Source organism: Quercus lobata, chromosome 9 (assembly GCF_001633185.2).
Source record: "Quercus lobata isolate SW786 chromosome 9, ValleyOak3.0 Primary Assembly, whole genome shotgun sequence".
Classification (NCBI taxonomy): domain Eukaryota; kingdom Viridiplantae; phylum Streptophyta; class Magnoliopsida; order Fagales; family Fagaceae; genus Quercus; species Quercus lobata.
This window is the reverse complement of record NC_044912.1, coordinates 32,798,085-32,815,993: the sequence shown is the minus strand read 5'-3', so window position 1 is coordinate 32,815,993 and position 17,909 is coordinate 32,798,085. Positions and strand designations below refer to the sequence as shown.

The 17,909-nt window shown below is 34.1% G+C and overlaps 2 protein-coding genes and 1 long non-coding RNA gene across 3 annotated transcripts; 2 read left to right on the top strand and 1 right to left on the bottom strand.

Moving 5' to 3' along the window:
- Positions 1-4,883: 4,883 nt before the first annotated feature.
- LOC115959069 lies at positions 4,884-6,609 on the bottom strand. Its single transcript, XR_004084752.1, has 3 exons — positions 6,521-6,609; positions 6,141-6,258; positions 4,884-5,900 (listed from the first exon to the last, which is right to left on the bottom strand). It is a non-coding gene; the product is annotated as an uncharacterized LOC115959069 (long non-coding RNA).
- On the top strand, positions 5,893-10,401 carry LOC115959067 (wall-associated receptor kinase 3-like). The gene is made up of 3 exons (XM_031077366.1): positions 5,893-6,591; positions 6,684-6,854; positions 9,096-10,401. The coding sequence occupies exons 1-3, from the start codon at positions 6,078-6,080 to the stop codon at positions 10,172-10,174; spliced, it is 1,764 nt and encodes a 587-aa protein (XP_030933226.1). The 5' UTR covers positions 5,893-6,077; the 3' UTR covers positions 10,175-10,401.
- A 2,759-nt stretch (positions 10,402-13,160) lies between these two features.
- On the top strand, positions 13,161-17,003 carry LOC115959068 (pentatricopeptide repeat-containing protein At1g77360, mitochondrial-like). Its single transcript, XM_031077367.1, has 3 exons — positions 13,161-13,379; positions 14,944-16,542; positions 16,726-17,003. The coding sequence occupies exon 2, from the start codon at positions 14,976-14,978 to the stop codon at positions 16,416-16,418; it is 1,443 nt and encodes a 480-aa protein (XP_030933227.1). The 5' UTR covers positions 13,161-13,379; positions 14,944-14,975; the 3' UTR covers positions 16,419-16,542; positions 16,726-17,003.
- Positions 17,004-17,909: the final 906 nt, after the last annotated feature.

The window sequence follows — 17,909 nt, the reverse complement described above, 5'->3', positions numbered from 1 at the left end:
AAGCTTCTGTCGAGACTTATTGAAATAGCTTTTCTTCACTTGTTTCTTAAATCAACCTTCATTTCTTTAATGATCCCATTTGATATGTTTGAACAACATACTTCTTTATATATTAAACCCAACTTAAATTTACCCAATTACAAGTAAAGTGCGTTTTGTCAAAAGATTAGCCAATTACATAGAAAATATGACCCTAATCCCCCTTTGGCAATCCGTGACAAAACCACAAGCATAATTATGAGAGAAGTATAAAACAACAATCCCCATAACTATTACACACACACACAAACACACACACACACACACACACACAAAAAAAAAAAAAAAAAATTCTAACTAATACAATGAACTCTTGAAAAAACTTTGCAAAAAGAGAGATTATGGCATGAAAGACTTGCAACTTGTCTTAGTTGAAACACTTAAACAAAATCCACTAAGGCATCAAGTGTGAAATATAAACAAATTATATAAACTAAGAAACATGTGTATAAAAAGAGAAAAGAAACAACACGTGTGATAAGGTGAAAAAAATACATCATCATCGTATATAAAAAAATACAAAGTATGTAAAAATTTAACAAGGCCAAGGTATATGTAATGAGAACTATACATCAAAAACCTCACTACATATCTCAAAAACACTATCCCCTATCACTAGTCCAGCTCTCCCCTTAACAACATGACTACTCTCTCATAACCAAAACTACTCCTCATTTTTTTCACGAACGACAAATGATAAATCATTGAGAAACAATCATCTCATCATCATGAGTAGAGCCAAAAGCATCATCACTCTCATCATCTCCCCCATCAAAAGACTCCTCAGAAGGATCGGGTGAGGGAGGAGCAAAACCACCATGACACGATTGACGATGAGCGATACGGCCAATCCTGGTGTTCATCTAACACATCTCATCAGAAAGATAGTCAAGATGACTACCAAAATCAGCACGTATGTGCTAAAGCTAATCCATGATGGCAACGAGAGATGCCTCTACCCTAGAAGAAGAAGATGGAGCATACGAGGAAGAGGGTCGAGAGGAATATGCAGCATCCTCAACAGCTCAGAAAGTAGCCTCCTCTTGTTAGGTGAGGTGAACTTCTCACGAGGCCACTTGGCCTTAAAGGCCATCTGTGTATCACTCCTCCATATAAATCCTTGACTAATAACACCTATGATAGAGAAGAGAGGGGCAGAAGGAATAAGGATGTGCATGTGTGTGAAAATGTGTGTGATAGCTGAAGGAAAGATTAGCTTCTCGCGTGTAGCAATGTCTTGATGGATATCTATCATAGATACTATCATGTGTGAAGGAAAGTGTTATAGTGATCACGAGACTCAATGATAGTGTTATAGTGAGACCGTGGAGTGAGAACAAAGGTCATCACCATATTAAGGATCCTTAGACCCTTAGCGAAGTCATGTGTGAAGAAATTTAGAAGATCACCTCACACCATGGCTATTTCACAGAATCGTGAAGCTAACTAGTCTCAAGAGATGGAGTGGAGACGAGGATGACTAGGGTGGTTCGGATGAACTACCTTAGGGACATGGAGTACCTTGAAAATGAGCTTCGGGTTAACTACAATATGTGTTCCTTAGAATACCATAGTAAACTAAGGAATATAGGTATCAATAGTGTGTATGTTGGAATAGACCTCCTATATAAACACGCTAGAACACCTTAAGGGTTTCTCGCAGAGTGATTCCCAACCCCGAGTGCTAAACAAACGGGTAGATGAGTGTCTAGAAAATCAGACAGAATGACTTGGCATTCCAAATTAATCGCTTGGTCACTAAAGTTCTTATTAAAATCCTTTTGGAATTTCAAATCATGGAACCGATCTCTAATTGGAGGAGAAGGAAGAGAAGAAGCAGATGAAAAACCATGACGAGATATCGAGTTCTTCAAAGGAGCAGATTTCTTGGGTGCCATAGTCAGAAACTAAGGAAGGTGAGAAAAGAAAAAACACAATAGAAATGATGCCCAAGAAAGATAAAGAAGAAACAAACAATGCATGGGAATGCATGAGCATGTAACGTGCAAAAAAAAATTGCATCATGGGTAAAAACCCAATCCAAGCTATAGCACTCACAAAATATAATCAGTCACACAATCCTAGAATGCATGAACATGTGAATAAAATGCTAGAGAATGCAATGCATGATCATGTGATATCATCTCAACAAAACCCAACCCAAAAGATTTATCAAAAACACAAAAAACCCAAAATTTTCCCAAAACCTAAAACCTAGGTCATAGGATGCATGAAATGCATGAAGGATGAGAAAAAGAAGAGATTTAGAACACATACCAATGAATTGAATCTTGGTATAGGCCAAATCCTTGAGGGGAAGAAGGATTTTGGTGAAAGAATAGGTTTTGGATCGAGAGAGAAGAGAGATAGATCGAGATATTTGAGTTAGAACAAAACTGGGTTGACCCTCGAGTATATTAACAACGTCCTTGGCCAACCTTGGCATGCTTTGCAACCTAGGCGTCCCACATCGAAAGAAAACCCCCCCACTTTCTGCCTTATAAGCTGTGAAGTAAAGGGAGTAGTGTACCACCAAGTCTCTTGTGATCACAGAGATGCTTGGTGGTACACTACTCCCTTTGCTTCACAGCTTATAAGGCAGAAAGTGGGAGGGGGGGTTTCTTTCGATGTGGGACGCCTAGGTTGCAAAGTATGCCAAGGTCGGCCAAGGACGTTGTTAAGCATGCCGAGGATGTTGCAAAGCATGCCGAGGATGTTGCAAGCATGCCTAGGACGTTGTCAAGCATGCCTTAGGTACCCACAATAAAAGGGCCCTTTTTGGTGTGTGTTCCTTGGATGGACGGATCTTTGGGCTAAGGGCTTTTTTTGCCTTGTAGCTTTTTTACACCGCACCCTTTGGAATCTCACATCAAAGGAAAACTCCTCCACTTTCTACCTTATAAGCTGTGAAGTAAAGGGAGTAGTGTACCACCAAGCATCTCTGTGATCACAAGAGACTTGGTGGTACACTACTCCCTTTACTTCACAGCTTATAAGGCAGAAAATGGAGGGGGGGGTTTCTTTCGATGTGGGACACCTAGGTTGCAAAGCATGTCGAGGACGTTGCAAAGCATGCCGAGGACGTTGCAAAGCATGCTGAGGACGACTGAGGACGTTGCAAGCATGCCTAGGACGTTGCCAAGCATGCCTTAGGTACCCACAATTATTATTTTAATGACCACGTCAATATTTAGTGTGCCAATAATACACTTTATCTGTCACGTAGACAATTTTCATTGGTGAGATGACGATAAGAACCAAAATAGAATACGTTTTTCATTCTAGGGACTAAAAACAGTAAAATAAAAAAGTATGTATCAAAATGAGAACGAGACCAAAATGTAGGGATAAAAAAGGTATTTTTGTCTACTTTTTTTATATTTAGCTTGGCCTCCTTAGAAAATTTTTCTCACTCCACTATTGATTGTACGAATATATTACATTTAGTATGGTAACTTTAAAATCACGATATCACATGATGTTATTACTTGTCTATTTGTCATTATCTTTTTCTCTAAACTTTTAGATTTTGTCTTTTATGTATAGCTTTTTAAAACTTAATATTTTTTCATTTTTTCAAAATACAAATATACTTTTACATACTTTTAGCAAAAAATTGAATAAGTTAACGTCAAACTAATACTACAAATTTGAGGTATTACGTAGTTTTTTTTTTTAAGTGAAAGATAGAACTTTATTGTATTTGAAAAACTGAGGTATACAATATTGTTAGAAATCCGATTTCCCTCAGCCAAGTTCGTGGGAGTAGCAAAACCCATTGCATGTCTCACCATGCTACAGGCAGCTACATTGACTTTACTCGTGATACGTGCTTCATCATACAGTTTACCGAAACAATTCTTCACCCTCATTTAGAAGATTGCACCATTAATTAGTTGTTAAGCAAATTTGGAAATAGATTACGAATTATGGCTTCTTATTATATCCAAATTTTTTGCATCACCTATTCAAATGTGATTCAAATGTGGATTTGTAACAACTGTGCCTTGAATTGGAGACTTCGCCTCCATTTGGATTGCGCTGAAATTCAGTTTCAGCGTGTTTGTGTCTAATACAGTGGGTCTTGTGCACTGTTCACGGGTCCCATAAGTTGTTCAATTAATTCAGCAAATTTTTCTTCAAAATTGGGTTTCAAGATACTATTCACACATTTAAAAATTATTTTGCTACAATATTTTCAATTTTCAGCAATAAGCGATATTCAAATAAACCCTTCCATTCCTCTCATACCTCCAACTCCCTGGAAGTAGTTTATTTCCTATGGGAATTTGATTGGTGTGGATTGCTCAGTCCTATAGACGAGGACTTGATCACACATAAAGCAAATACATCATGTTCTTCTTTTTCTTTTTTATTGAAAAGGATAGAATGTTATTGGTGTGGCTTGCTCAGTCCTATAGACAAGGACTTGATCACACATAAAGCAAATACTTCATGTTCTTCTTTTTCTTTTCTTTTTTTCTTTTTCTTTTTTATTGAAAACGATAGAATGTTATTGGTGTGGCTTGCTCAGTCCTATAGACAAGGACTTGACACAAAAAGTAAATACTTCATGTTCTTCTTTTTCTTTTTCTTTTTTATTGAAAACGATAGAATGTTATTGATAAGAAAACAATAGATGAATATCCAATAGGAGCAAAAAAGTTCTCAGCACGAGGAGAGTCAGTGGCGGAACCAAGAATTGAAGGAGTTGTCACCATCCAAGATAAACTGACCTCAATGTGAATTGTAAAAAGCCAAGGCCGCTAACTCAAACAAGCTGCAAATATGGGGGGAGAGTGAATAGTAATATTCTGAATCGATCAACTCTTTTTTTCTTTTTCTTTTTTTGAGATTTGAATCGATCAACTCTAGATAATGTGTTGCACACTCACTGACTTTGATTGCAACAAATACAGAGACACAATGAGCCATTGAATTCTTTCTTGTTGTTTAGTGCTTTGCCACTTTTACTTTTGCCTGGGCCCACTTAATCGGATAGCAACCACTAAACAACAAAATAAGGCTTCCATCACAAATAAAATATCAAAAAGAACAAAAAATTTCACAATAGTTTGGTGGCCGACTGTTAATAGTAATCAGCTAGCCGCTATCTATTAAAGCCTCTTTAGCTTGGAACAGTAGACCACTTTACTTTTTCTTTTGAGACTTTCTTTGTACTTATCAAACGATTGGATTCAGTGCATACGAGCACTGAAACTGTTGAGAAGTTTATCACAAGCATCACAACAGATGAATGCTACTTTGCACTGTGAACTACTTCAATGTAAACTGCTCAAAGCCCCTAGCACTAGGTTCACACGTGTACATTCTTATCCTTTTTTGCACATAAAAATTGTTTGGTGTGTTGTTTGGGCAAATAATATAACATTGAGTAGACACTTGAATCCAAATTAAGACACCATGCTACAGGCCGCTATGCGTTCATTGTACCTGTGAGTTTTGACAGTAAAGTGATTCAAGATTCAACTTAAACAAGGATAGTCATAGCATCTTCGATTGTTGGGTTGTGTCCCTTGGTCCCTTCTATAAAGATGGAGGACAAATTTTTGGTTTCCTACTCCCGCTACAGGATATAATATTTTCCAAAGGTGCAGGACTGCTAGAAAGTTTCAGCACATCCAAACACAAAATAGAAAATAAAAGACTATTTTTGCTGAGAAACAGAGTTGGAGGAGATGGGCTTACATGGGATGCTCGTCCGGATATCACTGATAAGGCTGATAATATCACCAGTACTGGTGGCAGCAGCATCTCTAGTCAAGCCGGCTGATGGCTGCCCCAACAAGTGTGGAGATGTAGAAATTCCATATCCATTTGGCTTGACCAAAGTTTGTTCCCTGGATGACACATTTCTCATCAATTGCAGCAATAAAGTAGCAAAAACAGGTACCCTCACTGTTACAAACATATCCATTGAGGCTCACGACTTGCATATCATGCAATTTGTTGCCCGAGACTGTTACAAATAGACAGGTGAAGTAGAGGAACAGATTAATGCCTCCCTCTCTACAGCCATGTACACCATTTCCAAGTTCAAAAATAAGTTCACCGTTGTTGGATGTGACACTTCTGCATACCTTCATGGGTTCCAGAAAGGAGAACGGTACACGATCGGGTGCACGTCTGTATGTAATAGCCTTCGCAATGTGGTCGATGGGTCATGCTCTGGTGTTGGGTGTTGCGAGGTAGCAATTCCTGATGGATCAGATTCTATATCAGTAGAAGTAAAAAGTTTTAACAACCATACAAATGTGTCAAACTTCAATCCCTGCGGCTATGCTTTTGTTGTGGAACAAGGAAAGTTCTATTTCTCCCATCATTACCTCCGTAACCTATCAAATGACAAGCTCCCTATGGTGCTTAAATGGGCAGTTGGGAATGAGACATGTCAAGAAGCAGCTAAAAAAAAAAAGAAAATCGTATGTAAGGGAAATAGCGAATGCACAGACTACCCTACCGTTTCAGGATACCGATGCAACTGCAAGTCGGGTTACAGAGGGAACCCATACCTTTCCCATGGTTGCCAAGGTTTGTATTACTCCATAAGTTTGGTTTGGATGTATGTGTCTGCTCTCATGATTATAGTACTATGGGGTTCTTATTTTTGACTTGATTCGCAGACATTGACAAGTGTGAGAATCCAACTCTCAATGATTGCACAAAAGCAAAACATTGTGTCAACACAAAAGGGGGTTATACATGTGGTTGTTCAAAGTGGTACCATGGGGATGGAAGAAAAAATGGTGAAGGTTGTATTGCGGATCCCCTACTTGTGCTTAAGATTGCCTTTGGTAAGTATATTTATGGAAATTTACTTCTATTGCCTGAGTTGCCCGCTGTGTTGTAATTTTCTTTCCTTGAAATAAAGGTTTTTAGTTCATAAATTAAAAAAAAAAATATATATATATATATATATATTATGTCCAAAATTTTATATATAGACTAAAAAGAAAACTATTTTGTCCCTAAAATTGGTTCAAATTGGATTTTTGTCTAAATTTAAAAAGTTGCAATTTCATCCTTCAAAATTTTAAAGGATATAAATTAACTTTAATTCCATTTGGCATTAAATTTAAAATAAACCTAGAAACACATCTAATTTCACTAGTGATCAATTTAGAGTATTGGACAATTTCTACCCACTACTTTTTACATTAATAACCCCAATCTACATTTAGTGATACATCCCAAATTCCCAATAGGTTTCATGCTTCAATAAATCTACGGACAAATCCAAACTACACTACCACATTTGCACAATTCTTGATGTAAATATTAGAACTTAGGACATTTCAAACGCTGAAAACCATTAAATTTACTATTTGAACTGTTCATTTTGAAATGTTTTGTGCAAAAGTAGAAGTTCTAACATCAATTATTATGATTTGGGGCTAGTGAAAGCACGTTATTTATATGAACAAGAAAATAAAACATTCACAAAATACAACAATATTTAATGTGGTTCAGCCAACTTCATGCCTACATCCACAACCAATACCAACTAAAATATTTACTATCAATAATATGTATTAGGACAACATTAATTAACACTCACATAACTCACACAAACAACACTCACAAAATGCACAAACCCAAAACTCTAATATACCTAGCTCTCTCACACTTACAAAATAAACAAATTCTCAACACGTACCATAAGCAAGGTTGTTAGACCGAGTATAAATTTAGCAAGGTTGTTAGAACTAGGGATCAGTAGGTCAAATACTGATACAATAACCAATAGGCTATGCGCCTTTGATGTGTCACTCTTGGCTTTAATATTTTATTTATTTACAGTTTAGATTATATTTTTCCAATTTATTATATTACCCCCTCTCAATCTATTATTATTTGATAATTTTATTAGGGATTGAAGATTATGCTTTTTATATGTGAATATACAATTTATATTTATGTTGAAAATGATTTTATTTTAGATAATTTTTTTATTTGAAAGATTACTAAACACAATTTTTTTAAACTTGTTTATGCTTTATTATTTTCTATTAACCTTATAAAAATGGTGAAAATTCATTTGAAAGTTGTTTAATTTTTTAGACATATTTTTAGTTAAAATTTGCTAATGTTTTCAATTTTAATACCTTTATTTGTATTTTGTTATTATTAAATTAATTATGACATCATCACAGTTCGACCTTGGTTGAACCTCGGTCCAACCTTAAAAATCTTGAACCTCTCTCTTTTCTGGTTCATTAAATGGTCCGGGTCTGAAAACCATGACCACAAGTAATCTTTCAACTCCAAATAATCTACTAATTTCTTTTCAAAGAAACTCACTTATGTTCTTCTAGGAGCTTTTCTCCTCTCCCCATGTGGGAGGAACCATGGACAAAACCAACCAAACACTTTACAACAATGGCTATTTATATAGCATCAAACCTTTTCTTCTACTTCAAGGAAATTCAAACCAAAACTAATTAGGAATTTAAGGCAATATTTAACAAAATAAATAAGTAACAGGTACCAACAAATTTTTTTTTTTTTTTGAAATAGTGTCCTCTGAAATTATTAAGTATTGTATCTATCCATTATAAAATGAGTTTATTAGATTTTGTCACGTTATTAATAATTTAAATAAATATCAATATAATGCTAGACAATTTTTGGTTAAATGTTGGTGGCATGAAAATTCTAATTTACTCATTTCATAATAAGTATTTAAAATTTCATAACTCCAATAGAAAAGTTACCCCTAAAAATCCTATCCAAAAATGGTAATGTGTGTGTGTGCGCACGCACGCATGTGGCTATCTTCCTGTGATAAGCCACCTCAACCAACTAGCATGCTATTAGTATCCTAGTAGAATTAAAAAAATTTAGATTGAATTATATCTGAAGTTCCAAAAATTAATTTTGTTTTTAATTTTTCTCCATCAAATTTAAGAATAATAGAAATTTAAATATTTACCTTATTCTATAACGCATTCCAAGAAACTTACATGAGAAGAATTAGTACTTTTGATTTGCAACAGAATGAATAATGGATCAACTTCTTAATTTTATATATGCAGTTGCTGGAATAAGTTTAATTGCTATAGTTGTGGTTTGCTCTTGGTTGTACTTTGTAATCAAGAAAAGAAGGCTAGTCAAGCTTAAAGAAAAATATTTTCAACAAAATGGGGGATTGATTTTGCAACAACAACTATCTAGTGAAGAAGGATCTAGTAAAACATTCAAAACCTTCACTGCTAAAGAGCTAAAAAAGGCTACTAGCTACTATGATAAGAGCAAGATCATTGGCAGAGGAGGTTATGGCATAGTTTATAAAGGATTCTTACCAGATAATAGGATTGTTGCAATTAAGAAGTCCAAAACCGTAGATGAAAACCAAATAGAGCAGTTCATTAACGAAGTGGTTGTTCTCTCCCAAATCAACCACAGGAATGTAGTCAAATTATTAGGTTGTTGTTTAGAGACACAAGTTCCTTTATTAGTCTATGAATATGTCCCTAATGGTGCCCTCTTCAATCACATACATAAAGAAAGCATCACATCCACCATATCATTATCATGGAATACTCGTTTGAGGATAGCTGTAGAAATAGCAGATGCACTATCATATTTGCACTCCGCAGCTTCTATACCTATAATTCATAGAGATGTCAAGTCTACAAACATACTGCTCGATGATGATTTTATTGCAAAAGTCTCTGACTTTGGAACTTCAAGGTTGGTTCCACGAGATCAAAAGCAATTAGTTACTGTAGTGCAAGGAACTCTTGGATATTTGGATCCTGAATACATGCTAACAAATCAATTGACGGAGAAAAGTGATGTTTATAGCTTTGGAGTGGTCCTTGTGGAGCTACTAACAGGACAGAAGGCACTTTCATTTGCTAGGCCTGAAGAACAGAGTAGTCTAGCTATGTATTTTCTTTACGCATTGAAAGAGGATAAATTGTTTGAAATTCTTGCAAATGGTATAGCGGATGAGGATAATATGGAGCAAGTCAAGGAATTTATGAAGCTTGCAACAAAGTGCTTAAAGGTAAAAGGGGATGAGAGGCCTACTATGAAGGAAGTTGCAAGTGAGTTAGATGGACTGAGAAAGATGGAGAAGCATCCGTGGGATAATGTTGAATCGAATTGAACGGAGGAGACCGGGCCCTTGATTGGTGAATGTTGAACGGTGAGACATCTGGCGATTAAAAATATCGTGATCAACTCTATCATAGTATAATGAAACTATTGGGACTGATAGCATGTAATCATATGTATAATCAGTGAGCTTTGAGAGGCAGATGAACATCTTCCACGATGTCATGCAACTATCTTTTATTATCGTTTTTTGATAACCTTAGCGTTCTCTTTATTATTGGTCCATGTAGAAATCTGGTACTGGTATATGCCATCATGCCAAGCTTTGCATTATTTCCGTTGTTGAACATCCCTGATCCTTACATGGTAAAAATGACATACCAACACACTCAATGCAATCACATGATACAAGAAATTATGTGGTTTGGCAATTTGCCTATGTTACAAACTTGCAGTGATTTCACTATTTTCAAGAAAAAAACATACAAGATGTAGTAATATAGTTTTTCTCTCTCAAAACAAAACAACGAACCCTAATTTGAAACAACAGCATATATATCGCACACAAAGGATTCTCAATGGCCAAAAAAATTCCACCATGCATGGACTAAGCCTTAGAAAATCTCTTATTAAAAACTAAAACATTTTTATATCAGGTCGAGTTATAATCTAGATCAAACTCAAACTAGGTTCCATATATCCCAACACCTTTTTAAGTTCTTTTATCTTGTTTTGATTCTTTTTCTTTTTAAAAATATCCAAAATTCACCCTTAAAACATGGAACTTTTTTAGATTTTGAGTGTAATACGTAGGGCAAAATTAAGCATATATTACATTCTTCAATCAAATTCAAACACGTTGTTGCATCATAAAGCAAAATAGTGTTCAATTTTCAAGGAAAATTAAATTCAATATAACTATGTGTTTAAATATAACTGGGGAATCTAATGTACTATACTTAAAGTACAGTACTTAAGGGCCCATTTGGTATCGTTGTTCTAGTAACGTTGTTTGTATTTTTTGGAAATATGTGTAGGTGAATAATTATGTGGAAATACGTATAATATTGTTTAAAAACTAAAAAATGTTGCTTAAAATGTCATACCAAACAGCCCCTAAGTTTTATCCAACACTTTAACTCTAATGTTTTACTATTTTATAGGTAACTTGTTAATGCAACACTTAACCCCTAAGGTTTTTTAGTGTAATATAAAACCAAGTTTTATGCTATTTGAGTATTAAAAGTTAGGACTTGTTCATTTAATTTTATTTTGAACACGAACCAAGCTTAAGTTTATTACCAAACAAGGTTACATGTTTATGCCTAGTTCATTTTATAGGTAACTCATTAATTATGCAACACTTAACCCTTAAGGTTTTTTAGTGTAATATAAAATTAGTTTGAATATGAGTCGAGTATTAAAAGTTAAGACTTATTCATTTTATTGTATTTTGAACAACCATGCTCAAGTTTATTACCAAACAAGATTATATGTTTATGCCTAGTTCGTTTTATTGTCAAATAAGCTTGAATTGTTCACAAGTTACTTAATTAATTTATTCTTTTCTTATATATAGTTAAAACATGACAAAATTGTTTTACCCCCTTACAAATCCATGAACTTCTACTATGAATATATTGTTTATATTATCAATAAATTACAAATAATAATTTGATATTACATGAAGCTATTTACAAACTTATATAACACAATCTTAAGTCTATATAAATATATGAATAAAATGCAAACTACATCTTCTAAGTTTGACTAAAATTCATTTTATTCATCTAACATTATTTTTATTCAATTGAGTTCTCTAAATTTCAAATTTATTCAATTCAGGCATTTTGTCCAATTCTATTTAAAAAATTGCAATTAAGCATACAATTAACTAATGAAAAAAAAAATTCATACATAAAAAATCTATAAACTATTTTTATTAATTTTATAGATGTTTTCCATGTAAGAAAAAAATATTAAATGGTAATTTTTTAACAAGACTTAAAAAATTCAATTGAATGAAAGTAAAATTAAAGAATTGAAATGAATTTCAGTCAAACTTAGGGAGTATAATTTGTACTTGCCTAAATATATTTATAGACAACTATACATATGAAAATATAATATTATACATAGTTAAATCTAGTCTCATGCTTACAAGCTTGTTCACATTCACATTATTATATTTGAGTTTGGCTTGTAATTTTTATTTATTATTATTTTTTAATGTTTTGGAATTTTGATATCTTGTAGAAGTAAAACATGTGTGTTTATTTTAATTAGATTTTCAAGTAGTAGACTAGAGCCTAGACTCCTTTGTGTTTGTTCTATTTTATTTTGGTTAGCAATGTTGGCATTTGAATAAATTTATAACTATTTGAACAAGTATCAATTTATTGAGCACTTTCTTGATATAGGTTGTGATTTTGGGTTTGGCTTACCTCTAATACTTTTTTAAGTAAAATCTCTTTTTGTTTTAATGAGAAACTGCTACGTCACTCACTAACTAAATAAAATGTAGAGATTAAAACATACTACCACTTGCCATTATATATTTAAAATAAAATGACATGTCCAGTTAAAAAAGTACTAGAAGTAAGTCAAATCCGGTGATTTCAAAGTAATGCATTTTACAACAAGTAAATTACTACATGACTTACCAAATGACAAATACATGTTTAAAAAATAATCATGTGAGAAAATACATGTCAACTCGACCCTACTCAACTAACCCAACTTGTTTTTAACCTATTTAGAAACTATTTATAGGAAAAAAAAACAACAACACTTTTTTTTTTTATAGGTTTCTTCATTTTCAATAAAACTTGCATCAAAATTTCTCTAAAATCATTTATTAACAAATACCCTAACCAATCTATTAATCGGACTCTTTATTATTTTGTATGTATGATCTGCCCATATGAGAGGAATGTTCCATGAAAAAATCCAGCCACATCAAAGTCTCAACCATTGTTTCTTAAAAAAAAAAAAAAAAATCTCAACTCTCAATCATTAAAAAGTTAAAACGACATGTCATTTTAGCTCACACGTGATAAACATGATCCATCATCCTTGGTGCCCAAAACGCACGCTTGACAGTCAGAGACACTACAGTCTACAGACTCTACACACCGAAGAGGAAAATCGTGGCATCCCATTTCCACCACCAACACAAGAGTAAATTAACACTGTTGAATTTGAAGGAACGAAATTGAAAAATCTTTGCCCCATTTCGTGGTTTCATTGCCAGAGAGGTGTGTATAAATATTCATAATCATATCTGTAATCTGTGTTGATTTTTTCAATGACATTTGGGCTGTGGTTTTTGGGTTTTTCTTCTTGGCTGTTAAAATTGAATTCATATTATTTGGGAAGATGTTTTTTGTTTATATGGGTGGTAAATTATCCGAACTTAGTACTTTCTGTGATAGTTTATAGTTATGCATGGTAGGTGTTTGTGAAAATGTTTGTGCTGGTCTGTAGTGATAACTGTACAGTCAAAGCAATATTATTTTCTTTGGTTTTATTGCAAAATTAACTTGAAGAAAGAAAGAAAATTGAGTTTAATTTTATCTTCATTGCTGAATGATATCTTGGAACCATCATAAACCCCAAAAAAAAAAAAATTTGAACTAGTATAAAAATTATTTGTGCAGAATATTTGTACCCTTTTTATAGCTCCAGTTTACAACGGGTTTTGTAAACTACAGGAATAAATTTAAGGGATCAACTATTATGTACTAGGTAAACTTATAGTTATGGAGCTAGCTAGAGTCTTAGGATCACATTATTTATTCATTGCATTCTAACTACATACCGACACCTTTTATTATTGAAATGTCTGTTGGCATTGCATGGAAAATGTAGACAACCCCTACTTTCTTTCTCTGCCACACGGCTACATTTGTGTCGAGTTATGGTTGTTGATTTACCAACTTTGAATTACTATTGTATATTGTCTTATGTTTGTGTTGGGTTGGCTGTTATTTATTTATATTTGGGCATTAAACACTATTGTTTATGTTGTTCTGTTGATTTTCTGAAATCAAACAATGGAAACATGGTGGTTGTTTTGTCTGAATTTGATTGGTTTATGAATATTCAAATTTAAGGTCCAGAATATAATGCTAAGAAGTAGCTTTCATTTTCCTTAACTGACTTTGCGCTCGTGTTTCTATAAAGTTTAAACGAATGTAATCTGTTTGTTGTGTCATTGGAAATTAATTTCTTCTTCAATTGTAGCAGAGGCTAGACTTATTTTAAATCAGTTATACTTTTCAATTGCTTCGGAAGTAGTTTTGTCACATTGTGGAGAAAGAGAGAGAGAGAGAGAGAGAAAACTTTCAATCACAATAAAAACATGAGTTATGATAGTGTTCATAGTGAATTGAAGATATCAATACTAACCATGTGTCTTTTCCCACAGCTCATCATCCCAAATAGCCTAGTCAAAACTTGCATATGATATTGATAGTTGATGGGGAATTATATGTTGCTGGCTTGAACGTGTTATTCTCTTAAGTGGTTTAGAATGATTCTTTCTGTTTGAGAGACCAATAATGTGTTGCTTCAGCTATAGCTTTGCATTTCAGTGTAGGATTGCTTCCCAATCTATATAATAATAGAGTATTTTAGTGTTTGGGATGTGAGTCCTTTTTCTACAAATAATTAGCAATATCAAAATCTCAACTTGTTATTCTATAATGATTTAAGATATTTCCTCTATTCTGTTGTAATGCACATAATGGTGAAAAAATGTCCCAGTGAGGGTCATTCAACAGTGATATTCAATATGATTTATTTTATTTTCTGTGTCAGGTAAATTGTGATTCTCTGTTCAGTTCAACAATATGATTAGAATTTGCAACCACCGCAACAAATTATTTTTTAAAGGGATGATGTTTGTTAGGATGTACAGTTCTAGTGAACTAACAACAGAGGTTTTAGATCCAAGGAAAAGAATTTGTGAAATTATGATATCTTGCCCAGCATTAGCTCTTGATACTGCTCTTAACCAAAGTGGAATAAGAGTTTCTCCAGATGTAGTTGAGGATGTACTCAAGAGATTCGAGAATGCTGGTATGTTGGCATATCGATTCTTTGAATGGGCTGGAAAACAACGAAATTACGTGCACAGTGTCAGGGCTTATCACAGCATGATTGAGTCTCTGGCAAAGATTAGGCAATATCAGATCATGTGGGATCTTGTGAATTCTATGAGGAACAAGAGCATGCTTAATGTTGAGACATTTTGCATTATAATGAGAAAGTATTCCCGGGCTCAGAAGGTGGAGGAGGCAATTTACACATTTAACATCATGGAGAAATATGATACCACCCCAAATCTAGCAGCATTCAATGGTCTTCTAAGTGCTTTGTGCAAGTCCAGGAATGTGAGGAAGGCTCAGGAGATCTTTGACAGTATGAAGGATAGGTTTGTTCCTGACCCAAAGACTTACAGTATATTGCTTGAGGGATGGGGAAAGTCTCCAAATCTGCCCAGGGCAAGGGAGATTTTCCGAGAAATGGTTGACATGGGTTGCAATCCTGATATAGTGACCTATGGCATTATGGTTGACATCCTTTGCAAGGCAGGGAGAGTTGATGAAGCTCTTGGAATTGTTAAGAACATGGATACTAGGACATTCAAGCCAACATCTTTCATTTATAGCGTTTTGGTTCATACGTATGGGATAGAAAACCGGATTGAAGATGCTGTAGATACATTCTTAGAGATGGAAAGAAATGGAATCAAGCCTGATGTGGCAGTGTATAATGCCTTGATTAGTGCTTTCTGTAAAACAAACAAGTTAAAGAATGTGTATAGGGTCTTAAATGACATGGATTCCAAGGGTGTTACACCGAATTCAAGGACCTGCAACATTATTCTAAACAGCTTGATTCTCCGTGGAGAGACTGATGAGGCATTTAGAATCTTTCGCAGGATGATCAAGGTATGTGAACCAGATGCAGACACGTATACAATGATGATAAAGATGTTTTGTGAAAGGGACGAGCTAGAGATGGCTCTTAAAGTGTGGAAGTATATGAGGTTGAAGCGGTTTATCCCAAGCATGCACACATTTTCAGTCCTTATAAATGGATTGTGTGAGAAGGGGAATGTTTCCAAAGCTTGTGTCTTATTGGAAGAGATGATAGAGAAGGGTATTCGACCATCGGGTGTGACATTTGGGAGGTTGCGACAGTTGCTTCTAAAGGAAGGAAGAGAAGATGTACTCAAATTTCTTCAAGAGAAAATGAATCTCCTAGTCAAGGAGCCTTTATGTGATTGAGAAGCCATGGCTAGCAACATATCAACACTAGAGCTGCTTATATTGTTGATTAGCAAGTGCGTGATTTGGAGTTGTAATCCTGGATACTGCATGGTGTAATAAGAGCAAAGATCATCCTTTGCAGGTCAGTTATCTTCCCTTTTTATTCAAGCCACGCTCTGGATTTTTTAATCAATTTCATTAGATTCCTTATTTAAATGCTTTTTTTTTTCTTTAATTTAAAAATTGACTTGAAGTTCGTTTTGTGTAATCTATGTTTTGAGTAATGAAATTTATCCGTACTAACAATATATGCTTCCTTGAGCAGATCTTTGTAGATGGCACCAAGTAATTACAGAAATCTAATCAATTTGAAAGGGGCAGTCAGTCATATCTTCAACTAGGCCGCTAGAAGTACAGCAGCTTCTGAAAAATGTTCGGAAAGAGAGAAAATGAATTTCAAACTGCCTTTGGGTTGGTTCTTGACAAAAGGAAGGTGACAAGTAACTCACACAAACTTGGTGTGTATTTGTATGAACTATGTAAATCCATACTTTTGATGAAACAATCAAATGAAATAAACGAGTAGATAGCCTTAACTAAGCACTATCATATTTTTCTTGTCTATAATGCCTCTGGAACTGTCTCCCCATATGTAATCAAACAAATGGAGTTGATTTTTCATATTTGCTGCCTCTATTTTCAATTGAAATTAGGTACCAAATTGATTTCTTCATGCGAAATGAAATGAGGAAAATTCATTGAGGAATATGTAACTTTCAAAATAGGGAAAATGAAATTATGGACTATGATGACGCCACATTCATGGGTATTGAGCTATAAATCTGGTGGCAAGGCCTAATTGAAAATTAACACAAGGAGAGCCTGAATATCAATAGGAAACTAGTAAGTTAGAGCTTCTGCTTGTCTCCCACAACCACCCCCCCACCCAAAAAAAAAAAAAAAAAAAAAAAAAACACCATGTTGAAACACTTAGTTGGCAATGAATTAACAAAATAGTATTGATGACAATTATATTATTAGGATTAGGATACAAGATCTTACAGTGGCGTGTTTTAATTGCGAAAAAAAAAAAAAATGATGTTTAATTCCTTCTATAGCATAGCAATTTAATGAGATATCAAAATAAATTGTTTTATTAGTAAGAATTTATTAAAGAAAAAGAAAGGGATTCGGGGACACCAAAGGTAGATAGACTATGTATCCATTTGGCAAGAAGCTTAGCCTTTGCTTGCCCTAAAACTTGATTCTTGTCACCCTCTAACCATAAACTTACTTCACATAAACGTATCTAAAAGCATCTAAAAAATAAGAATGATTGTTTGTACTGTTCAAATCCAAGCTACAACTCAACTCATTGATTATGTCAAACACAAGTTCATCCAACCACTATGTAGCAAGTTAAATGAGTATCCACATACACTTTTAGTTATTTGACTTGCTTAATAGTCATGTTACTTATTTAAATAATTTAATAAATTATGTAATTAC